The 21329-nt window shown below is 43.0% G+C and overlaps 1 protein-coding gene across 1 annotated transcript; it reads right to left on the bottom strand.

Annotated features, from left to right (window-relative positions):
• Positions 1 to 15858: 15858 nt before the first annotated feature.
• On the bottom strand, positions 15859 to 17172 carry LOC107278846 (probable LRR receptor-like serine/threonine-protein kinase At1g51810). Its single transcript, XM_015755672.1, has 3 exons — positions 17106 to 17172; positions 16323 to 16878; positions 15859 to 15862 (listed from the first exon to the last, which is right to left on the bottom strand). The coding sequence occupies exons 1-3, from the start codon at positions 17170 to 17172 to the stop codon at positions 15859 to 15861; spliced, it is 627 nt and encodes a 208-aa protein (XP_015611158.1).
• Between the last annotated feature and the right edge of the window lie 4157 nt (positions 17173 to 21329).

The following is a 21329-nucleotide window of genomic DNA, read 5'->3' as shown; positions in this document are numbered from 1 at the left end:
CCCGCGCTGCAGTGCTCACTACTAGTAGTAGAAAAAAATCTAGATCGTCGATCTCAGTTTCTTTCCAAGGGATGAGATCTATTTATATTACCACTATATTTGTAATTTACATTATGGAATGTATCCTATGCACACACCTATCCTTGTGCACTCATGCACTTAGCCACTTTTGACCCTTCGATCTGAATCCAAAGAACTGGATCCAACCAGTGCAATTTTTCACAAAACCGGCCGCCTCTTCACTTGAATCTTTGCTAAAAACTCCTTGACTTTTCTCTACAGTCCATCTGCTCCCTAGACCATCCAGAAGCCTCTTCTTCCTCTCCGCGTCTCGCCGGCGACTCAAATCCCTTCGGTGACCACGCTCGTTGGAGATGGCTTACCTAGAGATAGAAACAAAGATCAAGTCTGTGCCTTCCTCAAATGTCTGCCCCTCTTTTATTGGTGACATCAGTCATATCGACCGCAGGGATAGAGGGACTTCTTTCCATGTTCTTCACTAAACCTGTTGGATCTACCACCCTCAGCCAGTAGTGATTGCAGCGAGGGCGTAGCTGCGGCCACGCGACAGGGCGGATGAGCTAGCGTGCTCCCGTATTGTTTCCATCATCGTGCTTGCTGGAGGTAGCGTAGAGGGCTTAATCTCTTTTTTTGGGTGCCCTTTTCTCTCTCTCTGTAATGACTCCCATTCCGAATAAATTATTGGATTTTCTGAGTTTTGTGGTTGCCTCAAATATTGGGGGATTTCAACCTTCCTCAACAAGCGTTTGTATGTCTGTGAATGGATTACGATAGATCTATTGAACATTATTTGTGTACAAAATTGCGCTTTCGTCTAAGCAAGCAGCAGCAAATTGGCTGCTTTGTTTTCTTTATTTCCTTATATACACCGGCCCCTGAGGCACAATACAATCGAATCCACGTTACGTTGTACATCTCTCCTATACTATCCAACACTCGACCTGAAAATGGCCTTGCCTCTCTTATGTGCTATAGTACTTTTACTCTTTGCAGATGGCCAACTTCATTTTAATTCATGCATGGATGCCATGGTAACCTCCATCTTGCCCGATTAGATCTTACATGATCATGTTCTTGCCCGATTAGAGTCTATCACTGGCAAGCATGCTTGCCGAGGGGATTCAAGCTGCAGTCGAGCCGTGGACCGTCGTCATCCCGTGGCATGGAAAGGGAGAAGAAGCTTATGGAATCTGGTACTAGAAGAGCGGAACTAGAGAGGAAGATAGATGAGGGAGTAATTCACAAAATTAGAGATGAAGAAGCGGACGGCTTTGTGAAAAAAATGTCCTGCTTGGATCTAGTCCTTCAGATTGAGATCGAACGACCCATAGCGATTGAGTGCATGAGTGCACAAGCATAGGCGTGTGCACAAGATACGCTGCCTTTAGAGCATCTCCAACAGCGCCTCGTTAAATTGGACTCTCCAAACACCTATATAACCAACTCTCCATCTGATTTGGCTAGTCAAACTAGATGCTTGCTCTAACAGCCGCTCCATTTATCATCCTTATTATAAGTCTATGACAAATGGGACCCACGTGTCAGCCTCACTTCCTCTTCCTCCTCTCGTGTGCATCCCGGTTTCCTCTCCTCCGCCGACGACGCCAACCACCAATCCGTCGGCGAGGATGGCACGATGCGCGGCGCGTGACGAGGTTCGGCGGTGGCGGCGATCCCGAAGACGGCGGACAACGACATCGGCGTCATCAACCGGTCATTCGGGTTCCACACGGCGGTGGAGGCGGCGCAGCAGGCGATCGCCGCCGGGCACGTGGAGGTCGAGAGCGCGGCGAACGGTGTCAGCCTCGTCAAGCTCATGGGCCGGAGCGCTGGCCACATCGCGCTCCACGACGTCGACACCAACGGAGCCGTCTCCCCATGTGGCGGCAGCGCGGTGGATGGCGGGCGGCGGTGCCAACGAAGGGCACCGGGCTGAGGAGGGGATGGAGCCGATGAATCCGGGCAGCGGTGACCCACGGCCAACCGTAGCACCGGTGGGCTAGCGGAGTCGGAGCATAAGTCGACGACGCCGGTGACGAGGAGAGAACAGAGCCGAGTTCGACGCCTCTTCCGAGTTCGATGCCGCCACGCCGCACAACATCGACGCAGCGCAGGAGGACGACGACGGCGGCGCCGGGAGAAGGACGACGGCGGCACTGGGCGGATGGCACAGTGGCGCTGGGAGGACGACGCTGGCGGCGCTGCGAGAACGACGATGGCGGGCTTGGGCGGATGGCGCTGCGGGCAAGGTTGGGGAAAAGGGGAGAGAGAGAAGAGAGGGGGTGAGACCCACACCGATGGCAAGCCATACCGGCTGGCCAACTTTGGCTAGTCTGGTGGGTTATTTAGCTAGCCGGATGACTTGGAGAGCCATTTGGCTAGTTTGTTGGAGTATAATTTTTTTTGTCCAAGTTAGCTAAATTTTGGCTTGGAAAGCCATTTGGCTAGGTTCTTGGAGATGCTCTTACATTACAACTACAAGGTAGTTACATTGAGGGGTAAATTTGTAATATTGCATATTTGTTGGAAACTTGGGATTTTGGGCCATACTGGCCTGAGCCGAGCGTGCGGAGTGGCGGCGCTACGGAAGCGAGGAACAGAGGCGGCTGCCGTGGTCGCAGCCATCGTCGCCGACGGTTGATCCGTGACTGTCAACACCCGCAAACCCCTGCTGCCCGCGCCCACTACGCTTCGCCGTGTCTTTTTCGTCCTCTTCTACGCTCCCACCTCGCTTGTCCTCGTCTTCATCGTTCAGTGGCTCGTCGGAGCTCATGGAGATCTGCCCCTCAGCCGGTGCACCCAGCTGCTGCTGGATCTCGATCTGTTCGATCCCACTCATTGTTGTGTATCTGGTGAGAGCAGATTTCTCACGCAACACGGACATAACAAGGACATTTTAATTCTACAATGATGCTTTGGAACGTCAAAAATCACTTTCAAGAAGAAATAAACACTTGCATCTGTTGAGTTGTGATCTAAATTCATTTATACACATATAAAGGCCAACTTCGAACGGAGCGAAGCGGAAACCTCACCTAATATGGTGAAGATATTTGCCACCCAATATCCTTTTAGGTTTCACCTTTATATATACTTCCTGTAAGTTGCTGTTCAACATTGCAACCTCACCTGATATAGTGAAAATATTTACTTGCTGGCGCCCATGATTTTTTCTCTCCTGTCTTAGGATGGTTTTCATGTTAAATATCATGTCTTTTGTTATCGATTTATCATTTTTTATCGTTTATTTGCTGATCGTTTCCTAACAGCATCAACTTCAACTGCTGGTCGATGATGACCAGTGTAACTTCTAACTTACAAACTATACGTACAAGATGGGAAACGAAAACATTTTAGCAGCTAAAAGTGCTTAATTTGATTGTCTTGCGCTGCTTCCTTGAACAATCTTTTCGTAGGTGTTGTCGAAACGACAACCGCATACGTCGAAAGACGTGGTCACTCAACAGTGGTTGGAAAAGAAGTAAAGTGTATTAAATTGGGAATTTTTCTTGGGATCCCCTATTACATGGCCCTATGAGGCTATTTATAGCCCCCATTACAGGTTCTTACTACTAGGGCTTTGGTTATACAGGGAAATTTACATGGTTGCCCTTATGAAAGGGACATTTACATGAGTACAAAGTGTAATTGTGGTCCATGGGCCCTTAACGGGCCGACAGGCAATTGTCGACCCAATTGACCCTTAGGCTTGATGGGCCAGGATGGCTTCTTCGGTCCTCCCGGGGTCAAACTCACTATGGCGAAGTCGTCCCCCTTCGGCGTATGCTCTTCGCCCTGCATCCTTCGCCCAGGAGGCCTCTAGCTTGGCGAGTTACCCGCATGATTCCTTGCCTCTCACCGTCCTTGCTTCCTAGTCTTCATCATGGGGGGCTTCGCCCTGACTAACCTTGACATTTCGGGCTTGAATTCTTTACTGGTTTCGGCAGGTTTGGTCGAAGGGCCTCATACCATACCGCCAACAAGCCCCTCATGGGCAAGGGTGAGACAGGAGCTTCGGCCGAGACCGTGCAAACCACGTGGTATGGTATGTAGCGCCCCCTTTCGACCGGTGCTCCTGCCGAAACCTATATAGATCCTGCAAGTAAAGTTTGTTTTGTTTTTATTCTTAGAAAAATTTCTTGAGAAAATCTCCTCTTCGCATTCGTTGTAAAACGTCGAAGGGGGTTATTTAATCTCTTTTATTACTATGAATAGTAATGGGCCCCGTGGGCTTTTCCTTCTCTGTAATCGGGCTTTTTACTGTTCGGCTCCGTCCCGATGGGAATTTACCGTTTCGTCTGCCCTTGGACACGTGTCAGGGCTCGATTGGTTGGCAGGCAAACGGTCTCGCGACGGGGTTATATATACCCCCTAAGCCGGCCTGCTATTTTTTCACTTCCCCCACGCTCTCTCCTTTTTACCGTTTGACACGCTCCGTGCTCTCTTCATTCTCCTGCTTTTTAGGTTTTCGCCATCATCGTGCTCCTAGCCTTTCGGCTCTTCCCCTTTATTTCCTGTTCTACGAGCCCGATGGCTCCCCGCAAGCCTACCAAGGCCGGGTCAACTGGCGAAGATCCTGGAAGCCTTGGCGAATGATGGTCGTGCTTCCTTGGCAAATCACTTGTCAAAGAGGCCAACTTGGGCGAACTGGTATCATCCGGTTCTCTCATAGAGGGGCAAGGATCGTGCGGAGGCGAGGCCATTGTTCCCTCGCCTGGGAATGGGCGAACGGTTGTCTTCGCCGCATACTTCGTCGCTGGGCTTCGCCTCCCATGCGACAACTTCTTGCCTTCGGTGCTCTCGATGTATGAGGTTAGGCTTCCCCAACTTAGCCCGTCGGCGTTCCCAAAGCTGGCGGTTTTCGCTTGAATGTGCCGGACTTGTGGGTTCGCCCCTACCGCCGAGCTATTTGCCGCGCTGTTTACTGCATGCGCCTCAACCAAAGACGTGCAGACGCCGGCGGGTCCGAGGAAAACCATTTTCGGCTGCGTGAACTTCATGCTGCGGCCGGAGCGTTCTGATGCTTGGCCAGTACCTACATCGATGGCGAAGTGGGACAGGAACTGGATGCAGAAATGGTTCTATATCAGCAACCCCTACTCCGCCAAAGATGCCCAGGCGAACTGGCTCCTTTTTGAGCCTTCTGCCGTCTCCATCAACGCGAAGCCAAACATGAAGATTGACGGGACTCTCGAGTCCCGGCTCATACTCCTTCACAAGGTTGCCCGGCGGCTAAGCACCCGGGATCTTTGCGAGGAGTTTTGTCTCCTTCGGATTTCCCCTCTCGCCCGTGTGTCGGACGTTTCCGTGAATGAGAACAAAGAAGTTCTTGGGCTTCCCCGCCTTGTTCTCCCCGCCGGGGCCGAAAGTAAGGTTTTTGTTTTTGCTTTAGGCCGCATATTTCCTTCATGGAAGCACTTTTTAGGCTAAACGGTTGTGTTCCTCTCTTTTCGCAGTGCGGACTTTGGAAGATGCCGAGATAGAGGCGTCGAAGATGATCGGAGCTCTAACCACGGCCGAGTTCGCCAGCTTGCTCCAGCGCCAAGCCGACGGCCGAGTGAACCGTGTCTATTCTGGCGAATTGCCGAGCCGATCGAACCCCTCTCGGGCCGGCAATGACGAGGCTGGCACTTCGAAGAAGCGCAAGCATGCGGTCACGAAAGGCGGCCAGTTCGAACTCACCGTAGCGCGAAGGCCGCCGTCGAAAGTGATGGGGAGGAGGAAGAAGAGGAGGATGCGGAGGCCGGTTCTGAGGATGATGGCTCTCATGGTTATACCCCCAGCCCTACTCCTGCGAAATCCGGGGCAGGCTCTCATGTTTCGCCTACGCGACCGCAAGATATCGTCGTGGCGAACACCCTCTTGGCGATCTCCAGCACAGCCGCGAAACCGGTGATGACTGTTAGAAGGAAGAAGAAGAAAGGGAAGGTTGTGCAAGTCGGCCATGGCTTTCCAGACAGCGAGGGATCCGACGGGACTCCTACTTCGCCGGTGTTACGGCGCGCAACTTCCCGTGGTAGGCGCATGTCTCCGCCACCCGCTAGCGATGCCGAAGCGGTGACAGGCGGGAGTGCCTCAGCCCTGGCCGCTGGGGTGAACGTTGCTGAGGACGAACGGGTTGATGCGGTCCCTTCACCTATTCGTCAACGAGAGGGGAAGGCTCAGCAGTTGAAGCGAGCGTTTTGGACGTGACGCTTACTGCCCCACATTTCGTCCCCATCGACTTCGCCACGCGGCCAGAGATCACTCCGTTTGTGGACGGGGTGTGCCAGGTCATAGCACCGACCGAAGGCCTTGGGCTCTTCACCGAACTGAACGAGTTCGGCGAAAGCTGCGCGGCTGTGGAAAGCCTATTTGTGCGGGTATGATTTTTATTTTTGTGCGCTGAATTTTGCTCTTTCGCTAGTTCCCTGACGTAATGTGTGTTGTTTTTTTTTTACCAGGGCCTTGCCGTGCACCTAAGTGCCAAGAAGTCCGCCTTAGAGCGACTAAATGGGTACCGCCTTCGCCTTCGCCTTCGCAAATCCGAAGAAGATCTTCGCTACAAGGAAGACGAAAGACGTGTTGTGGCGGAGACTTTGAAGAAGGCGAATGCTGAAAATAGGTCTCTCCGCTCTGACCTTGAAGCAGCACGCAAGCGAGACGCCGAACGAGACCGACAACTTGCTTCGGCCAAGGAGAAGATTAAATCCCTCGAAGCCTGTCTTGTGTTGGCCGAAGCTGCCGCCGTTACCCTGGTACCAACCACAGAGTCCGCCAAGGAGGCCTGTTACACTCTCTGGCTGGCCCTTAACGACCTTGGGGCGCGGGCGGAAGGTGCTCCGGGCGAAGGCGGGACTGCACTCGATTTCTCCGAATGGACGCAGGAGGCGGCCAGCTCAGTTGTCGAAGTGGCAGGTGCCTACGGGGACTGTTGCACTCATGTTTCGGCGGGATTCGTTCTCAGCCTCTTGCACACGCACGGCTGCGACCACATTGGGAATTTTCCCGATTTCGTGAAGGAAGAATGGCCTAGCAATACGCAGTGCTCCGGGGCTGCGTGAATAATCAATGAGTATATAAACCTAGGGACACATGATAAAGAGCGAATTAATGGATTAGTCACAGTACTACGAAACAATCAACGCATTCTTCCGTTCATAGCTAAGAGCAATTTTAATAGTATAGCCAACTATTAGCTGCAAATCATCTATAATTAATTTAATAGTCAATTCATACAAAAGTTATCTATAAACATATACTACACTATTAATACATTGTCTCACCTGTCATACATACTGTTTACATCTAAATTTGGCACCTATGAACGAAATAGGGAAAAATTGTCAAAGTTTGGAAAGTGTTGGGTTTCCTTCACAGGGCCGGTCTGACCGCAGCCTGAACTCCGGTCTGACCGCAAGTATGTTGCCGGTCAGACCGTCAGAGTCCGAGCCCGAGTTTGTTTTCATCAGGTCTCAGGTTTTCTTGCTTGGGATGGCATGTTTCTGGTTTTCTTTGGTTTCTATCTCAAGTTGAACGTGGAGGAGGGCTTGTAGAGGGCAAGACCAACCTCTATTTAAGGGACAAGACCGGTTCAATTGTAATCCCCCGAATTTCTACAATCAAATCATTCTTTTACTTCTACTTGTAGCCATGTTTTCTAGTTTATCATAGTTTAGTCCATCTTTGTCGGTTTGTGTTGTAAACAGTCCACCGCCGATGCGAGAGTGCGACACCTCTTTATAGGTTTGTCCTAGAAACCTTTCGTTTGCCCACGAGACGGGTAGTTATCCTCATATCGATCTAAATCAGCCTAGGCTGATTTTGATCTCTAAATCGGCTCCGCTAGCTGGTTTAGCTGTTTTCTACAAAATCCATCTTGATTTTTCCCTTTGGCTAGATCGGGGTGGTTGGCGACTCCATATCACCACAAGGCATTTAGGTGCTGTGATAGTGCTTGTCGACTTGTCACAAAAAGTTGCCAACACATACAGTATATCTGGAGTCCATGCTGTAGCTAGCTACAAATATGTAGTCCACTAGTCTTCTCTCTTCTCTTTTACCTCCTCGATATGTGTTTATAACTGGTTTATAGTCAGCTAGTATACCTGCTCTAAGCTATAATATCAACTGGCAGTGATATGCTACTATATGTTAAATATGTGATCCGAATTTTGGGCCACAATATATTCAGATTAGTCTAGTAGGACTACATGTCTTATCCTATTAGGTAACTTTCTTTTATCTCCTATATATATATATATATATATATATATATATATATATATATATATATATATATATATATATATATATATATATATATATATATACTTTTGTAAGCTATACGGGAAACGGTGACGTTCCCATTGTTATTCCCCTGAGTTTCTAATCAGCTCCTTTATAGTGATCATTCCCGGTCGACACCCGTGCTTTTTCCCACAAGGGTTTTCCATGTAAAATTCGTGTTTCTGTTATGCAATTATTTTCATAACAAGTGGTATCAGAGCATTGGAGATCTGATCTACTGTATCCGGCCATCGAGCGCGTATGTCGTCGTCGAAATTCTGTTCGGCCAAATCGGGTATATTAAGGCCTGGTTTAGTTCCAAAAATTTTTTTCCCAAAAAACATCACATCAAATCTTTGGACACATGCATGGAGCATTAAATATAGATAAAAACAAAATTAATTACACATTTTGCATGAAAATCGCGAGACGAATCTTATGAGCCTAATTAGTCCATGATTAGCCGTAAGTGCTACAGTAACCCACATGTGCTAATGACAAATTAATTAGGCTCAAAAGATTCGTCTCGCGGTTTCCAGACGAGTTATGAAATTAGTTTTTTCATTTGTGTCCAAAAACCCCTTCCAACATCCTATCAAACAACTGATATGACAGCCAAAAATTTGTATTTCACCAACTAAACAGGCCCTAAAGATGAGGGCGAAGTGCTCGCTCCATAGAATTTTGGACGCCATGGACGCACGCGCGTGTATCCACATTCCCCCCCCCCCACAACCCGCGCGCTGGAATTCCGATGATTTTCATGCGCTCTGGTTGCTTGCCCGCAGCGCCGTCCGATCAAGCATCCAGCGACAAAAGAGGCTGGAGCTGGTAATTTTGCAAAAAATTCCCTGCTTTCCTTGATAATCTTTCTTAAGTCCCTCAATGTAATTCACTGCCTTATGTATTCTTACATAAAGGCCCTCTACCTCCTCAAGTATAGGAGAGAGCTCTAAAAAAGAGAAAGTAAGGGAGTTTTCTGCAAAAAAACAACAACCAATCCCTCCATTCCCCTGAAACCCTAGCCAACACTGTTCCCCCAACCTTCTCTTCCTCTCTCGCTCTCTCCCCTGCCCTTGCGACGGTGCCGCCTTGTGTTCTCCTCGCCGCCGACGGCCTCCCCCTCGCACTCTCCCTGTCCTCCCCCATCTCCTGGCGCTCCCCAATCCTCGTCAACCCTAGCACGTAGAGGCCACCGCCGGTCTGCCCTCTCGCTCTCGCCTCCTCATGCTTTCATTGTTCTCTCAGCGACGCGGACAACCTCCCCACAAACTCCTCTGCGTGTCCTCCTTCTCTTAGGCGCTACTGTGGTTGTTGGTGAACCGTCAACGCTGTGGTGAACCGCCTTCACGAATGCCGTGGCGGCGTCCCTGTGGAGGGACCTGACCACGCGGGCCTTGGGGGGAGGTTCGGCCGTGACGCCTGTCGTTGCTTCGTCAACCTCCCCCTACCGGTGACGGCCTCGCCTCCCCCATCTCCTGGTGCTCTCCCACTACTCCCACTCTCTCCATCTCTCTTCCAATTATGCAGGGAGAGTGGTGATGATGCGGAACGAGGGCGAGAGGGTCGATCTGCTGGCCCTGCCACTTGATCCGGTGGGTAGACGCCGGCCTCCCCCTCCTGCGCTTCTCCTCGCCGCCGACGCCCTCCCTTCCCCCAACAGACACCCCCCCCACACACACACACACCATAATAATACTACTCCTCTCTCTTCCCAGTTCAAGCAGGGGTGGTGGTGATGGAGATCAAGCAGGGCTGCTGGTGATGGAGAACGACAACGAGGTGATCGATCTGTTGGCCTATCGCTAGATCCGGTGGGTACATGAACTCAAGCTCGCCATGAAGGTCTGGATCCAGTGATGTTGCATTGCCATGGACTATTGCTGTGATGAATTCTCCGTTGGTTAGTAGTTCTCTGTTTCTGTAATTCATATTTGGTTCTTTTTGCTTTGTGTTCTCTTCAGCCGGTGCAATCCTTCTCTAGCTCCAATGGGCTGGCGCCCCTTCTGCATCTCGATGTGGATGGGTTCAGTGGCCTCTTACCCTGGTCCCCCACCTCATGCTCTTTTCTCTCGCTTTTCATGGCGTGGCGAGCCAGCGCCCAGCGGTGCCGCGTGCTACACCATTCCTCATACACCTCAACAAAATGGCGTAGCTGAGCGTAGCCAGCGCCCGTTGTATGTTCTCTAATGCAGGTTTGCCTAAACAGTTTTGGGCAGAAGCGGTTTCCACTGCTTGTTATCTTATTAATCGATCACCCATCTATGTCATTGATAAGAAGACTCCAATTGAGGTATGATCTGGTTTCCCAGTAAATTATTCAGACTTAAGAGTATTTGGTTGTACTACTTATGCTCATGTTGATAATGGTAAATTAGAGCCTAGAGCTATTAAGTACATTTTTCTTGGTTATCCGTCTGGTGTGAAAGGCTATAAGTTATGGTGTCCTGAAACTAAAATGGTTGTGATTAGTAGAAACGTTGTCTTCCATGAATCAATTATGTTACATGACAAACCTTCTACTAATATTCCTGTTGAGAGTCAGGAGAAAGAAAGTATGCAGGTGGAGCACTTGATTAGTTCAGGGCATGCACCAAAAAAAGAAGATGTTGCTATTAACCAAGATGCACCTGTTAGTGAATATTTAGATTCTTCTACTATTCAGCAGTCTCCAAAATGTTCTATTGCAAAAGATAAGCCTAAAAGAAGTACTAAATCTCCTCAAAGATATATTGAATAAGCGAACATAGTTACTTATGCTTTGAGTATGGCAGAAGAAATTGAAGGTAATGCAAAACCTTCTGCATATTCTAAGGCTATTGTTTCTGATGATTGCAATAGATGGATTACTGCTATGCATGATGAGATGGAATCACTTGAAAAGATTCATACTTGGGAATTGGTGAAATTGCCAAAGGAGAAGAAACCTATCTGTTGTAAGTGGATCTTCAAAAGAAAGGAAGGTATATCTTCAAGTGATGAGACAAGATACAAAGCAAGGTTAGTTGCTAAAGGTTATAGCCAGATTCAATGTATTGATTTCAATGATGTATTTTCCCCTGTTGTGAAGGATATTTCAATGCGCACTTCACTCAGTATTGTTGCAATGCATGATTATGAACTAGAGCAATTGAATGTTAAAACTGCATTTTTACATGGGTAGTTAGATGACGACATTTATATGGAGCAACCTAAAGGTTTTGTTGTTCCTAGAAAAGAGAACCTAGTCTGCAGGTTGAAGAAATCTCTTTATGGGTTGAAGCAGTCACCTAGACTGTGGTATAAGATATTTGACTCTTTCATGCTTTCTCAGAAGTTTAGAAGATCCAATTTTGATAGCCGTGTTTATCTTAAAGTTGTTGATGTTTCAGCTATATATTTACTTCTTTATGTTGATGATATGTTGATTGCTACAAAAGACAAATCAGAGATAGCAAAGTTGAAGGCACAATTGAGTAGTGAATTTGAGATGAAGGATTTGGGTGCAGCGAAGAAAATTCTCGGTATGGAAATTACTAGAGAAAGACATTCCGGCAAGTTATATCTTAGTCAGAAAGGTTATATTGAAAAAAGTTCTTCGTCGTTTCAATATGCATGATACAAAACCAGTGTGTACTCCTTTAGCTGCTGCATATTTCTGATTATCTTCAGATTTATGTCCACAGTCAGATTATGATGTTGAGTACATGTCTCGAGTTTCATATTCAAGTGCAGTTGGTTCACTTATGTATACCATGGTATGTTCTCGTCCTGACTTATCACGTGCATTGAGTATTGTCAGTAGATACATGGCTAATCCTGGCAAAGAGCATTGGAAAGCTGTTCAATGGATTTTCAGATACCTACGTGGTACATCTAGTGCTTGTTTGCAGTTTGGAAGATCTAGAGATGGACTTGTTGGTTATCTGGATTCAAATTTTGCTGGAGATTTGGATAGGAGAAGATCGCTCACATATTATGTTTTCACTATTGGATGATGTGCTGTTAGTTGGAATGCAAGTTTACAAGCAACTGTTGACTTATCAACTACTAAAGCAAAGTATATGGCTATTTTTGAAGCTTGTAAAGAAACTATTTGGTTTAGAGGTTTGTACACTGAGCTTTGTGGAGTTATGTCTTTGCATTAATATATTTTGTGATAGTCAAAGTGTAATATGTCTTACAAAGGATCAAATGTTCCATGAGAGAACAAAGCACATTGATGTGAGATATCACTTTATTCGAGGTGTGATTGCTGAAGGTGATGTCAAGGTATGCAAGATAAGTATTCATGATAACCCAGCTGATATGATGACAAAGCCAGTTTCTGCTACTAAGTTTGATCTTTGCTCAAGCTTGGTGGGTGTTACAGTATAGTCCTAGAGACTATTTGGCGTACGGTGATTTTACCTACATGAGGTATTTTTGGTGATTGATGTTTTTTATGCTACAAGAGGAAATTCATCTCAATATGGAGATTGTTAAATATATGATCCGAATTTTGAGCCCACAGTATATTTGGATTAATTTCCTAGTAGGATTACATGTCTTATCCTATTAGATGTCTTTCTTTTATCTCCTATATATTCTCTTGTAAGCCGTACGGGAAGGGATGACGTTCCCATTATTATTCCCCTACATTTGTAATCAACTCCTCTATAGTGATCATTGCCGGTCGACGCCCGTGGTTTTTTTCCTCGCAAGGGTTTTCCACGTAAAATTCATGTCTCCGTTGTGCTTCTATTTTCATGTACAGATGCCAGTTCATTTTCTATTATAGCTTGCTCAAGTCACAGCTGAAGTCAACCGGCAGTTATACGGCCCTTGAGTGTTTTTGAGGAGATATTACATGCCGATCATAAGGAATTTAAAGAACCATTCTCATAGTGGTAACCCTAAACTCTCTTCCATGTCCTCTATCTTGATGCATTTGGTTGAGTTGGTATTAGTTTATTTATCATATTGATGGAGAAGAAAAGCTTTAGAAATACCTTGGGAAATCTAGCTTTTTTATATCTACCCACTGGGCCTTTGGGATATGAAATGCATATAATACCTGAAAGCTAGCTAGTCACCCTTCTACACATTATCAAAGCACACAGGACTGGCTGAAGAACAGAAGTACAGAAACCCAATAAACTTTTGAACAATATTAGGAGAACATACACCCTCCGTTCCAAAAATTAAATTGATTTCTGGCTATGAATCCAGCATAGCCTATGTTTAGATTTTATTTTTAAAAGTCAAAAATCAATAAATTTTAGGACGCAGCGAGTAGCAAGAGGGGGGAGGGGGGATTATATCATATATAGTCGTGTGCTGTTATTCTGACTCATAAGAAAATGGAGCAGCTACAGAAAATCTCTCTTCCCTGCTTGGTATAGCAACCATATATGTTAATAAGTTTCTCCCCTCATGTGTAAAAAAATAATATATAGTACTCCTCAGTTTAAGAGATTACTTATCATTTTAACATTAAAATTATCTATCAAAATGATTGTCATTTTCACGTTCCAAAGCAATTTTAGAGGAGATATTCTCTACATGCCATCATTAATACAGCCATAATTTCACTAATCACGGTTATTAGTGACTATAACTTGAAAAATATCGAGATGTATTTAATGAGGTAACAATACAATTTACTAAATCTCCTTGGTTGGTAGTTTGGTACCACTACGAGATATGATAGTAAAATAATATTTTCTCCGTCCAAAATTATAAGTTGCCCTTTTTTAAGGAAAGTCAACTTTTGACTAATGATGAAACTAACATACAAATGTTTAGTGCCACACATATCGTATCACTATATTTGTATTTGAAACTATCATGTTAATTTTGTAACCACTGATGATATTTTATAGATGAAATTATAGTCAAAACTATTTGTTAGAGGCAATGTACAAAATTTTATGTTTCATATTATGGAACTGGCACTACTATAAAAACAAGGATAGGTGCCGGGTTCCCAACCGGCACCTACAAGATGGCACAGATGAGGGAAATCAAAGGTGCCGGTTTTGGAACCGGCACATTTGAGGTCTCAAGAATCCCAAAAAAAGCGGCTCGTCGAGCAGCTCCCTTTCACTCTGATTCCATAGAAATTTAATTCATATAATTAATCGGTATCCAAGAACTCAACAACATTCAAGAACATCAACACTAAGCACTAAACACTAAGAACATCAACACTAACACAAAGGGTGCTGCCGCTGCACGCCGCCTCCCTTCCCGCCGGATCTGGCGGAGGGGAGGGCGCCGTTGCCGCCGGGCTGATAGAGAGAGTGGAACACGCGCGAGAGAGAGAGAGGGGACCGCGAGATAAAGACGGAGAAGAGTAGACCAGGAGAGACCGAACCCTCATCTTGGCCTTATCCGCTCAAGACCATTGGTCGGCTCAGTTTTTGGGAAAACTAGTACCTATAATATATTATAGGTGTCGGTTTTTTAATTAACCGATACCTATAATAAATTAAAGATGATGGTTTTTTTTAAACAAAAATGACACCTATAGTCTCTTAAAGGTGTCCTTTTTTTTGTGTTCTCAGCCTACGGAGATAAGAAAAGGTATATATGTGTTGGTTTTAGAGCTTCCAGTACCTATAAGGCCAACACCCTCTATGTGCCTTTTTTAAGTAGTGTGGGAAGTAAGTAATTTAATATGGGGGCGAATACATCTTTTAAGTTTGCATGGATATGAAGCAGAAGGTATTAGTAACTCCTATTATTATTACTTAAAATAACTACATTCATATGCTGGGTAGGGCATGGACAAATCGTCCAGTCATTAATGGTCAATAACACTAGTTGATAGTTGATACCCCGCACTTTGCTATGGGATATGTGAATGAATATATATTATATATTATAGAAATGATATGTGCATATATATTTAAATAATATGAAAATGATGTAAAAATAATGATTTGACATTGCTTGCATATTAAGTTTTAAAAATATAACAAAATTATAAATAATATGTTTAAAATACTCTAGATAATAATTTACATGTGATTTGAAATACTGTAGATAATAATTGTTAGTGAGTGATGATGTGGTGCACTTGCACGTTGAGCTTTGAAAGTTAGTAGACATCAACTTTACGGTAAGATAGGATGCGTTTCTTTGTAACTTTCTTCTTTGGCCACCTGCCGTGCTTACTCTTTCATATTAATTGACCAATTGGCTTTTACAAAATATTAATCTTTGATTGTTATTCATATTGTGAGACTGTTGATTAGTGGGGTCACTAATGTGATGGGATAATTTGTTACACCACGATGTATTAGAATTCGCGCTCAGTCAAACCTTGAAATTTTGAATAAAAAATATACACTGAAATATTAAGATTTAATATGAGAAAATGATAGTAGTATATTTAATTTCTTCAAAATACTTTCCTATATAGTTATAATTTTTACTTTTTCGCAAATATATAGTAGTTAGCTGCGGTAATATAATGTTAGGATGCAACTAGGTAGTGCTCTTATTTGTTTAGTAAATGAATATGTGTTTAAAAATAATCTGTATATAGTTGTTTACATATATGTATAATTTCAAACAGAGATAAATGCATGAATTAAAGACATGCTAGCTTTTGCCAAAAAAAAAAACAAATCAGAACAAAAACAAAAACTGTATAACGTCACAATAGCCCACTTATACCGAATGCATGAGTTACCGACCAGAAGTTAGCAATAAAGCTGGTTTTTTTAATCGATCCTTAAAAGGCATATATCCTACTAGTTTGTTTAAACCACTCAACAAAATAATTTTAAAAAATCTAAATAAAATTGATGTATGAATTGATATTAGTGGTCATCTATCATCTCACAAAAATAACAAATTAAAGTCGATGTAGTAAAACTGCTGTGTAGATTTAGATTTGTTCTTTTGTTCTAATTTGTATAGATCAAATTTTAAAATGATTGTTTATAAAATGATATATAATGCAATGATCTATGTTGTTTAAGTGAGATGAAAAAACATATAGGAGACATCCCCTTAAAAATATGCTTTCCAAGGAGAAAGGACGACGACACAAATATACATACCGAGCAACAGATCTGGAAACGGTTGTTGGCCCCAAAATGTCCCGGAAATGTAGGCGCATGGATTGGTTGGTCATAACATGCGGGTAGAGCTCGCTGCCTAACATCCTCAGCTCCACCGATGACACGAACGGTGTACCTTGACCGGTGTTGATGAGGCACACCGGCGCCCAGCTGGCCCACGCCACGAACAATGCCTCGTACACTTGCTTAGTACTACCGGCCTGCACGGTGTCCCAGTAGTTTGACCCGAGGTGCAGGTCGAACTGCAACGACGATGAGCTGTTCTTGCCGTCGTAGTTGCCGTAGAAGGCCACCACCCGGACCAGGTACTTGTTCCCGGCGTTCGTGGGAAGCGCGTAGCAGTTGCGCACGCCAGAGGGGAAGCTCCGGACGGTCAAGTCAGGGCGTATACGGCCGCTCTCTTGGTCAGCAGCCACCCCGTGGTTCTCCCCGGCGTCAACGTACGAGCCGTCGGAGACGTAGAAGATGCCGTGGATGGTGTCCGTGTAGCCGCTGTAGTTTGCCTCTAGGCCACAGTCAATGCTCAGGAAACCAGCTGCGTGCAACGATCTTCCATGAAAATGAAATACTCACAAATCAAAGTAACGAGAAACGTCGTGTTAACAAACCTACAAAATCTCATGCATGGACCCGATAATAATTAAGTATCTCATCATCACTTTGATATGTCATACAGAGATTAACAAACTAATTAGCACGCCGTCGATTGCACTTGCATGGGGTGAAAAATCAAGCTCTTGCAAAAATCAAGATCTTGCAAACCTGGCTGGCCGACGGCATGAGTTGCAGCGGATAACGCGAATGCAGCGAAGAAAAGCAAGAGCGCCATTGTCGTCATACAGCGAAGATCTGCAAAAACGGTCCGACGCTATGGCTCCTCATATATATGCTTTCTTGCTGGCAAAATTAATGGTGTGATAAATATTTACTTGTATCCGAATTTTGTTTCTATCTAAACTGCAAACAAGCTAGGGACCAGAGTAATTTAAGTTTGTACAATGGAGAAAATATATGAAGGCATCTATATTAGTTACTTTCACGAAAATTCACTTGTTTAAGAAGCACAGTAGAATCATACCTAATAAAGCTTGCTGAGCTTACACGTATGCACTAACACATTGAAAATAGCTAATAATAACCAAGCTGAGGGACACTTCATATATATATCTGAGATCTTGAAGCTCTTCTGACTGCACTATCTTCCTATGTTTTTCTTTTCCTTGTGTGAAACTTCATGAACACAGTATATATAACTCTTGGAGTCAGCGAGGCGGTTTCTTTCCTGTTCTTTTACCTTGACACCGATAAGTATTGGTCGAAAAAAAGGGGCTGAGTACTACATATATGGTTTCTTTCCTTTTCTTTGGAAGATGACATTTTTGACTTTCAAGCACGTGATGATGTGAGTTCAAATCTCTGTAGGAGCAAATTTCATATTGGATTATTTGATGGGCTAATTAGTTCTCGATATAAAAGGCTGCATATATCCGATTGGATGTACAGGCTAGGTAAAAAGAAAAAAAATCCTTCTCTCAAAAAAAACGTGTCATGATGTTACTGCACCTTTTAGGAAGCGTGGCGTCTTGCTTTTGTAATAATAGAAACGGTATGTCGTGTATAAACATGGCATTAAATTAAAATTAAGTAAATTTAGAGGAGAATGAAAGAAAGTTATATGTCTTAAATTAAGCAAGAAGAAGTTAAGGTGGCATATTTCTAATAAAGAAAATGTATGAGAATATCTTGAAATAATATTTCGAGACTACAGATATTAAGACCAAACTATCACAAAACTACATATTTAACTCGGTGTATCATAAAACTATAGATGTAACACTAAATTTATTACAAAACTACACATTTAAGATGGGGTGTCACAAAACTATACATTTAGCAACAAAATTGCCATAAATCTACATGTTTAGAACCAATTTAGTCACAAAACTACATTGTTTATATAGCTCCAATGTAATTAACAATAGTGCTAGGGATTTAAACTCTAAAATATATAGTTTTGTAATAACTTCAATATTAAATACTATCACAATTTTTTAATAGTTGACACCATTGACTTTTTTTATCACATGTTTGACCTTTCGTCTTATTTAAAAAAACACATAATTATAATTTGTTTTATTGTTAGTTGTTTTATCACTCAAAGTACTTTAAGCATGATTTATATCTTATAGATTTGTATAAAACATTTGAATAAGATGAATGGTCAGGCATCATCCATAAAAGAGGAGGGAGTATGTAGTTTTATGATACTTAGACCTTAAATCTATAGTTTTGTGATACATCGCCTTAAATATGTAATTTTATAATATTTTGGTCAAAATACCTATAGTTCTGTGAAATTTACACTATTATTTCTTTCACTTTGTTATAGAAAGAGTGATATTATGGTTCTTGAGTAGGTATCGGCTTGGACTATACCACATTTTCTAGCATGTATGTTGAAATTTAATTTGGAGTACATAATGAGATCAAAATCTCAATTTTGTCTACTGACTCTATATATATATGACTTTGACGATCTAACTTGACATGATTGATACTATGATTGTGGTCGCTATATAGAATCTACAATTTTATGATCTTATTGCAAGCTTTTTCAATCTGATTCAGAATCTATGACTTTGACAACCTTGATTGAGAACAAAAACCCAAATCTTGCTAGAAAGTAAATAAAAAAACTAATACTATTTACTTCAGTTTGTCTTGTTTTGTTCATCGTCTTAGACTGAATTTAGACTTGAATTTTTATTGGTAGATTAAAAGATTTGTCTGGTATAGAAAACCATGCTGGTGTGGTGGTGCTGCAGATACATATAGGTTGGAACAGAAAAAAAAAGGTTTTAGCGTAGGATGAAAACCGGACATCTTCAACGATTTGACGGTTAAGGGCCTGTTTAGTTCGCGAAAAGAAAATTTTTGGATGTTACATCGGATGTTTGACCGGATGTCGGAAGGGGTTTTTGGACACGAATGAAAAAACTAATTTCATAATCCGCCTGAAAACCGCGAGACGAATCTTTTGAGCCTAATTAATCCGTCATTAGTACATGTGGGTTACTGTAGCACTTATGGCTAATCATGAACTAATTAGACTCAAAAGATTCGCCTCACGATTTCCTCCCTAACTATGCAATTAGTTTTTTCATTTATATATATTTAATGCTTTATGCATGTGTCCAAAGATTTGATGTGATGTTTTTGGGAAAAAATTTGAGAACTAAACGGGGCCTAAACTTAAAAAGAACTTTGAACAAAGAGGATGGAATCTTCTTTTTCTCTCCTCATTTACACGAAAGAATATCCGTTTACCTTTTCTTTTTATACAGTAAAAAAATTCGGTTGCTTTCACATTCACATCCTTGCGTTCTAAAGCAATACTCCCTCCGTTCCTTAATACAGGGCGTGAGTGTTGTATTGCAAAGATCAATAAAACTGTTTCAACAGCAGTTACACCGTGTGAAATTTTGATACTTGCACCGGTAGATACGCTGGTATTAAGAGCCATGCAGCATGCACCTGACTTCTGCAGCCATGCAGCCATGAAGCAGTGAGAGAGAGGGGCTTTTTAAAAGCCAAACACAGTTAATTCTGCATGCATGCAACAGCTCAACACAGGAGCCCAAGAGTACTAATCAATTTCTGCATGCAACTAGGAGCTGCGCCTTGTATTATGGAACTGGGCTCAAAAGCAGTTACGCCCTATATTAAGGAACGGAGGGAGTACTTAACGTTGGAAATCTAGACAGACCATCAACTCAGAGGCTCCATTTAAAATAAAAATGGAACGTGACATCAATTCTTCACTAATTATTACGTTAATTTAATGTGCAAGAAATTACTTTATTAGCTAAAAAGGATTGAACAATTATGTGAGACACAATAGGTGGATGACCTTAATTTGATCTCACAAACTACAGCATACCCCCTCCGTCCTAAAATTGGGATGGCATATCCAGGTTGATAGTAGTAGAATTAATGTATCACATTTTCTATTAGGTTTATTTATTTTGGAATGGAGGAACTACTAACGAATGCATGAATGCATGTTTAGTGGTAGGTCAAAGGTAAGAAACTGGGCATGAGTACTAGACGAGAGTTTACAATCAGTTCATGAGCGGTATCATTGGATTTTACAGAATCCGTTGATAAACCGACAAACCTGTTGAAATCCAGATAAAATTTGTGAAATATTTAAAATTTTGATTTTTTTAAACTTAACCTAGAAATCGAGTCGGTTGTATTTTCGATCCGATCTAAAAGGTTTGGATTTCGCAGAATTCGAACTAGGATTCCAGAATTGTGAACCCCGTGACTAGAGTACAATATATATCTACCAATTGTGTAAACAGTCTTCTTTTTATGTATATGTGTGTGTGTGAGAGAGAGAGAGAGGGGATATTAGCACCAGTCCAAGGTGAACGACAATAATAAGCTGACTTTAACAGAAGAAAACCTTGAGAGCGACAGGAGTAAGGAGAAACCGAGTGAACACAGTTTACACCGTGTGAACTGGGCCAGCTGATTTTGATTTTTGATTCTTGGGGACCTCATGCGCACGCATGCATGCTTAAAGAATCCCCAAACAATCTTCTGTTAGGACGGTGACTGCTGTGGCTCATTATACGATCGAATCAATCGCAAATTAATTAAGACGTACGAGATGCATAGTGGCACACATATCCTTTCTCCGCTCATTTATATTTGTTATAAAGTACTATCCATATTTAAACTTTATTCATTCTTTTTTTTCAAAAAAAAATCTAAATACTTAGATAGATGCTATATATATTATCAAAGTACATTACTAATTAACATATAAGTACTATACGTTCATAATAATCTAATCGATTAAAAAATAATTAGCTGTCAAAGTTGTATTACCAGTTAATTGTTACAATTAAAAAGGAACGGAGGGAGTATATATGAATATATATGATCAGTTGACACGGAGAGGAAATTGATTATTTT

Source organism: Oryza sativa, chromosome 9 (genome assembly GCF_034140825.1).
Source record: "Oryza sativa Japonica Group chromosome 9, ASM3414082v1".
Lineage (NCBI taxonomy): Eukaryota > Viridiplantae > Streptophyta > Magnoliopsida > Poales > Poaceae > Oryza > Oryza sativa.
Note: the sequence above shows the minus strand (reverse complement) of the source record. Positions and strands in the feature narration are given on the sequence as shown.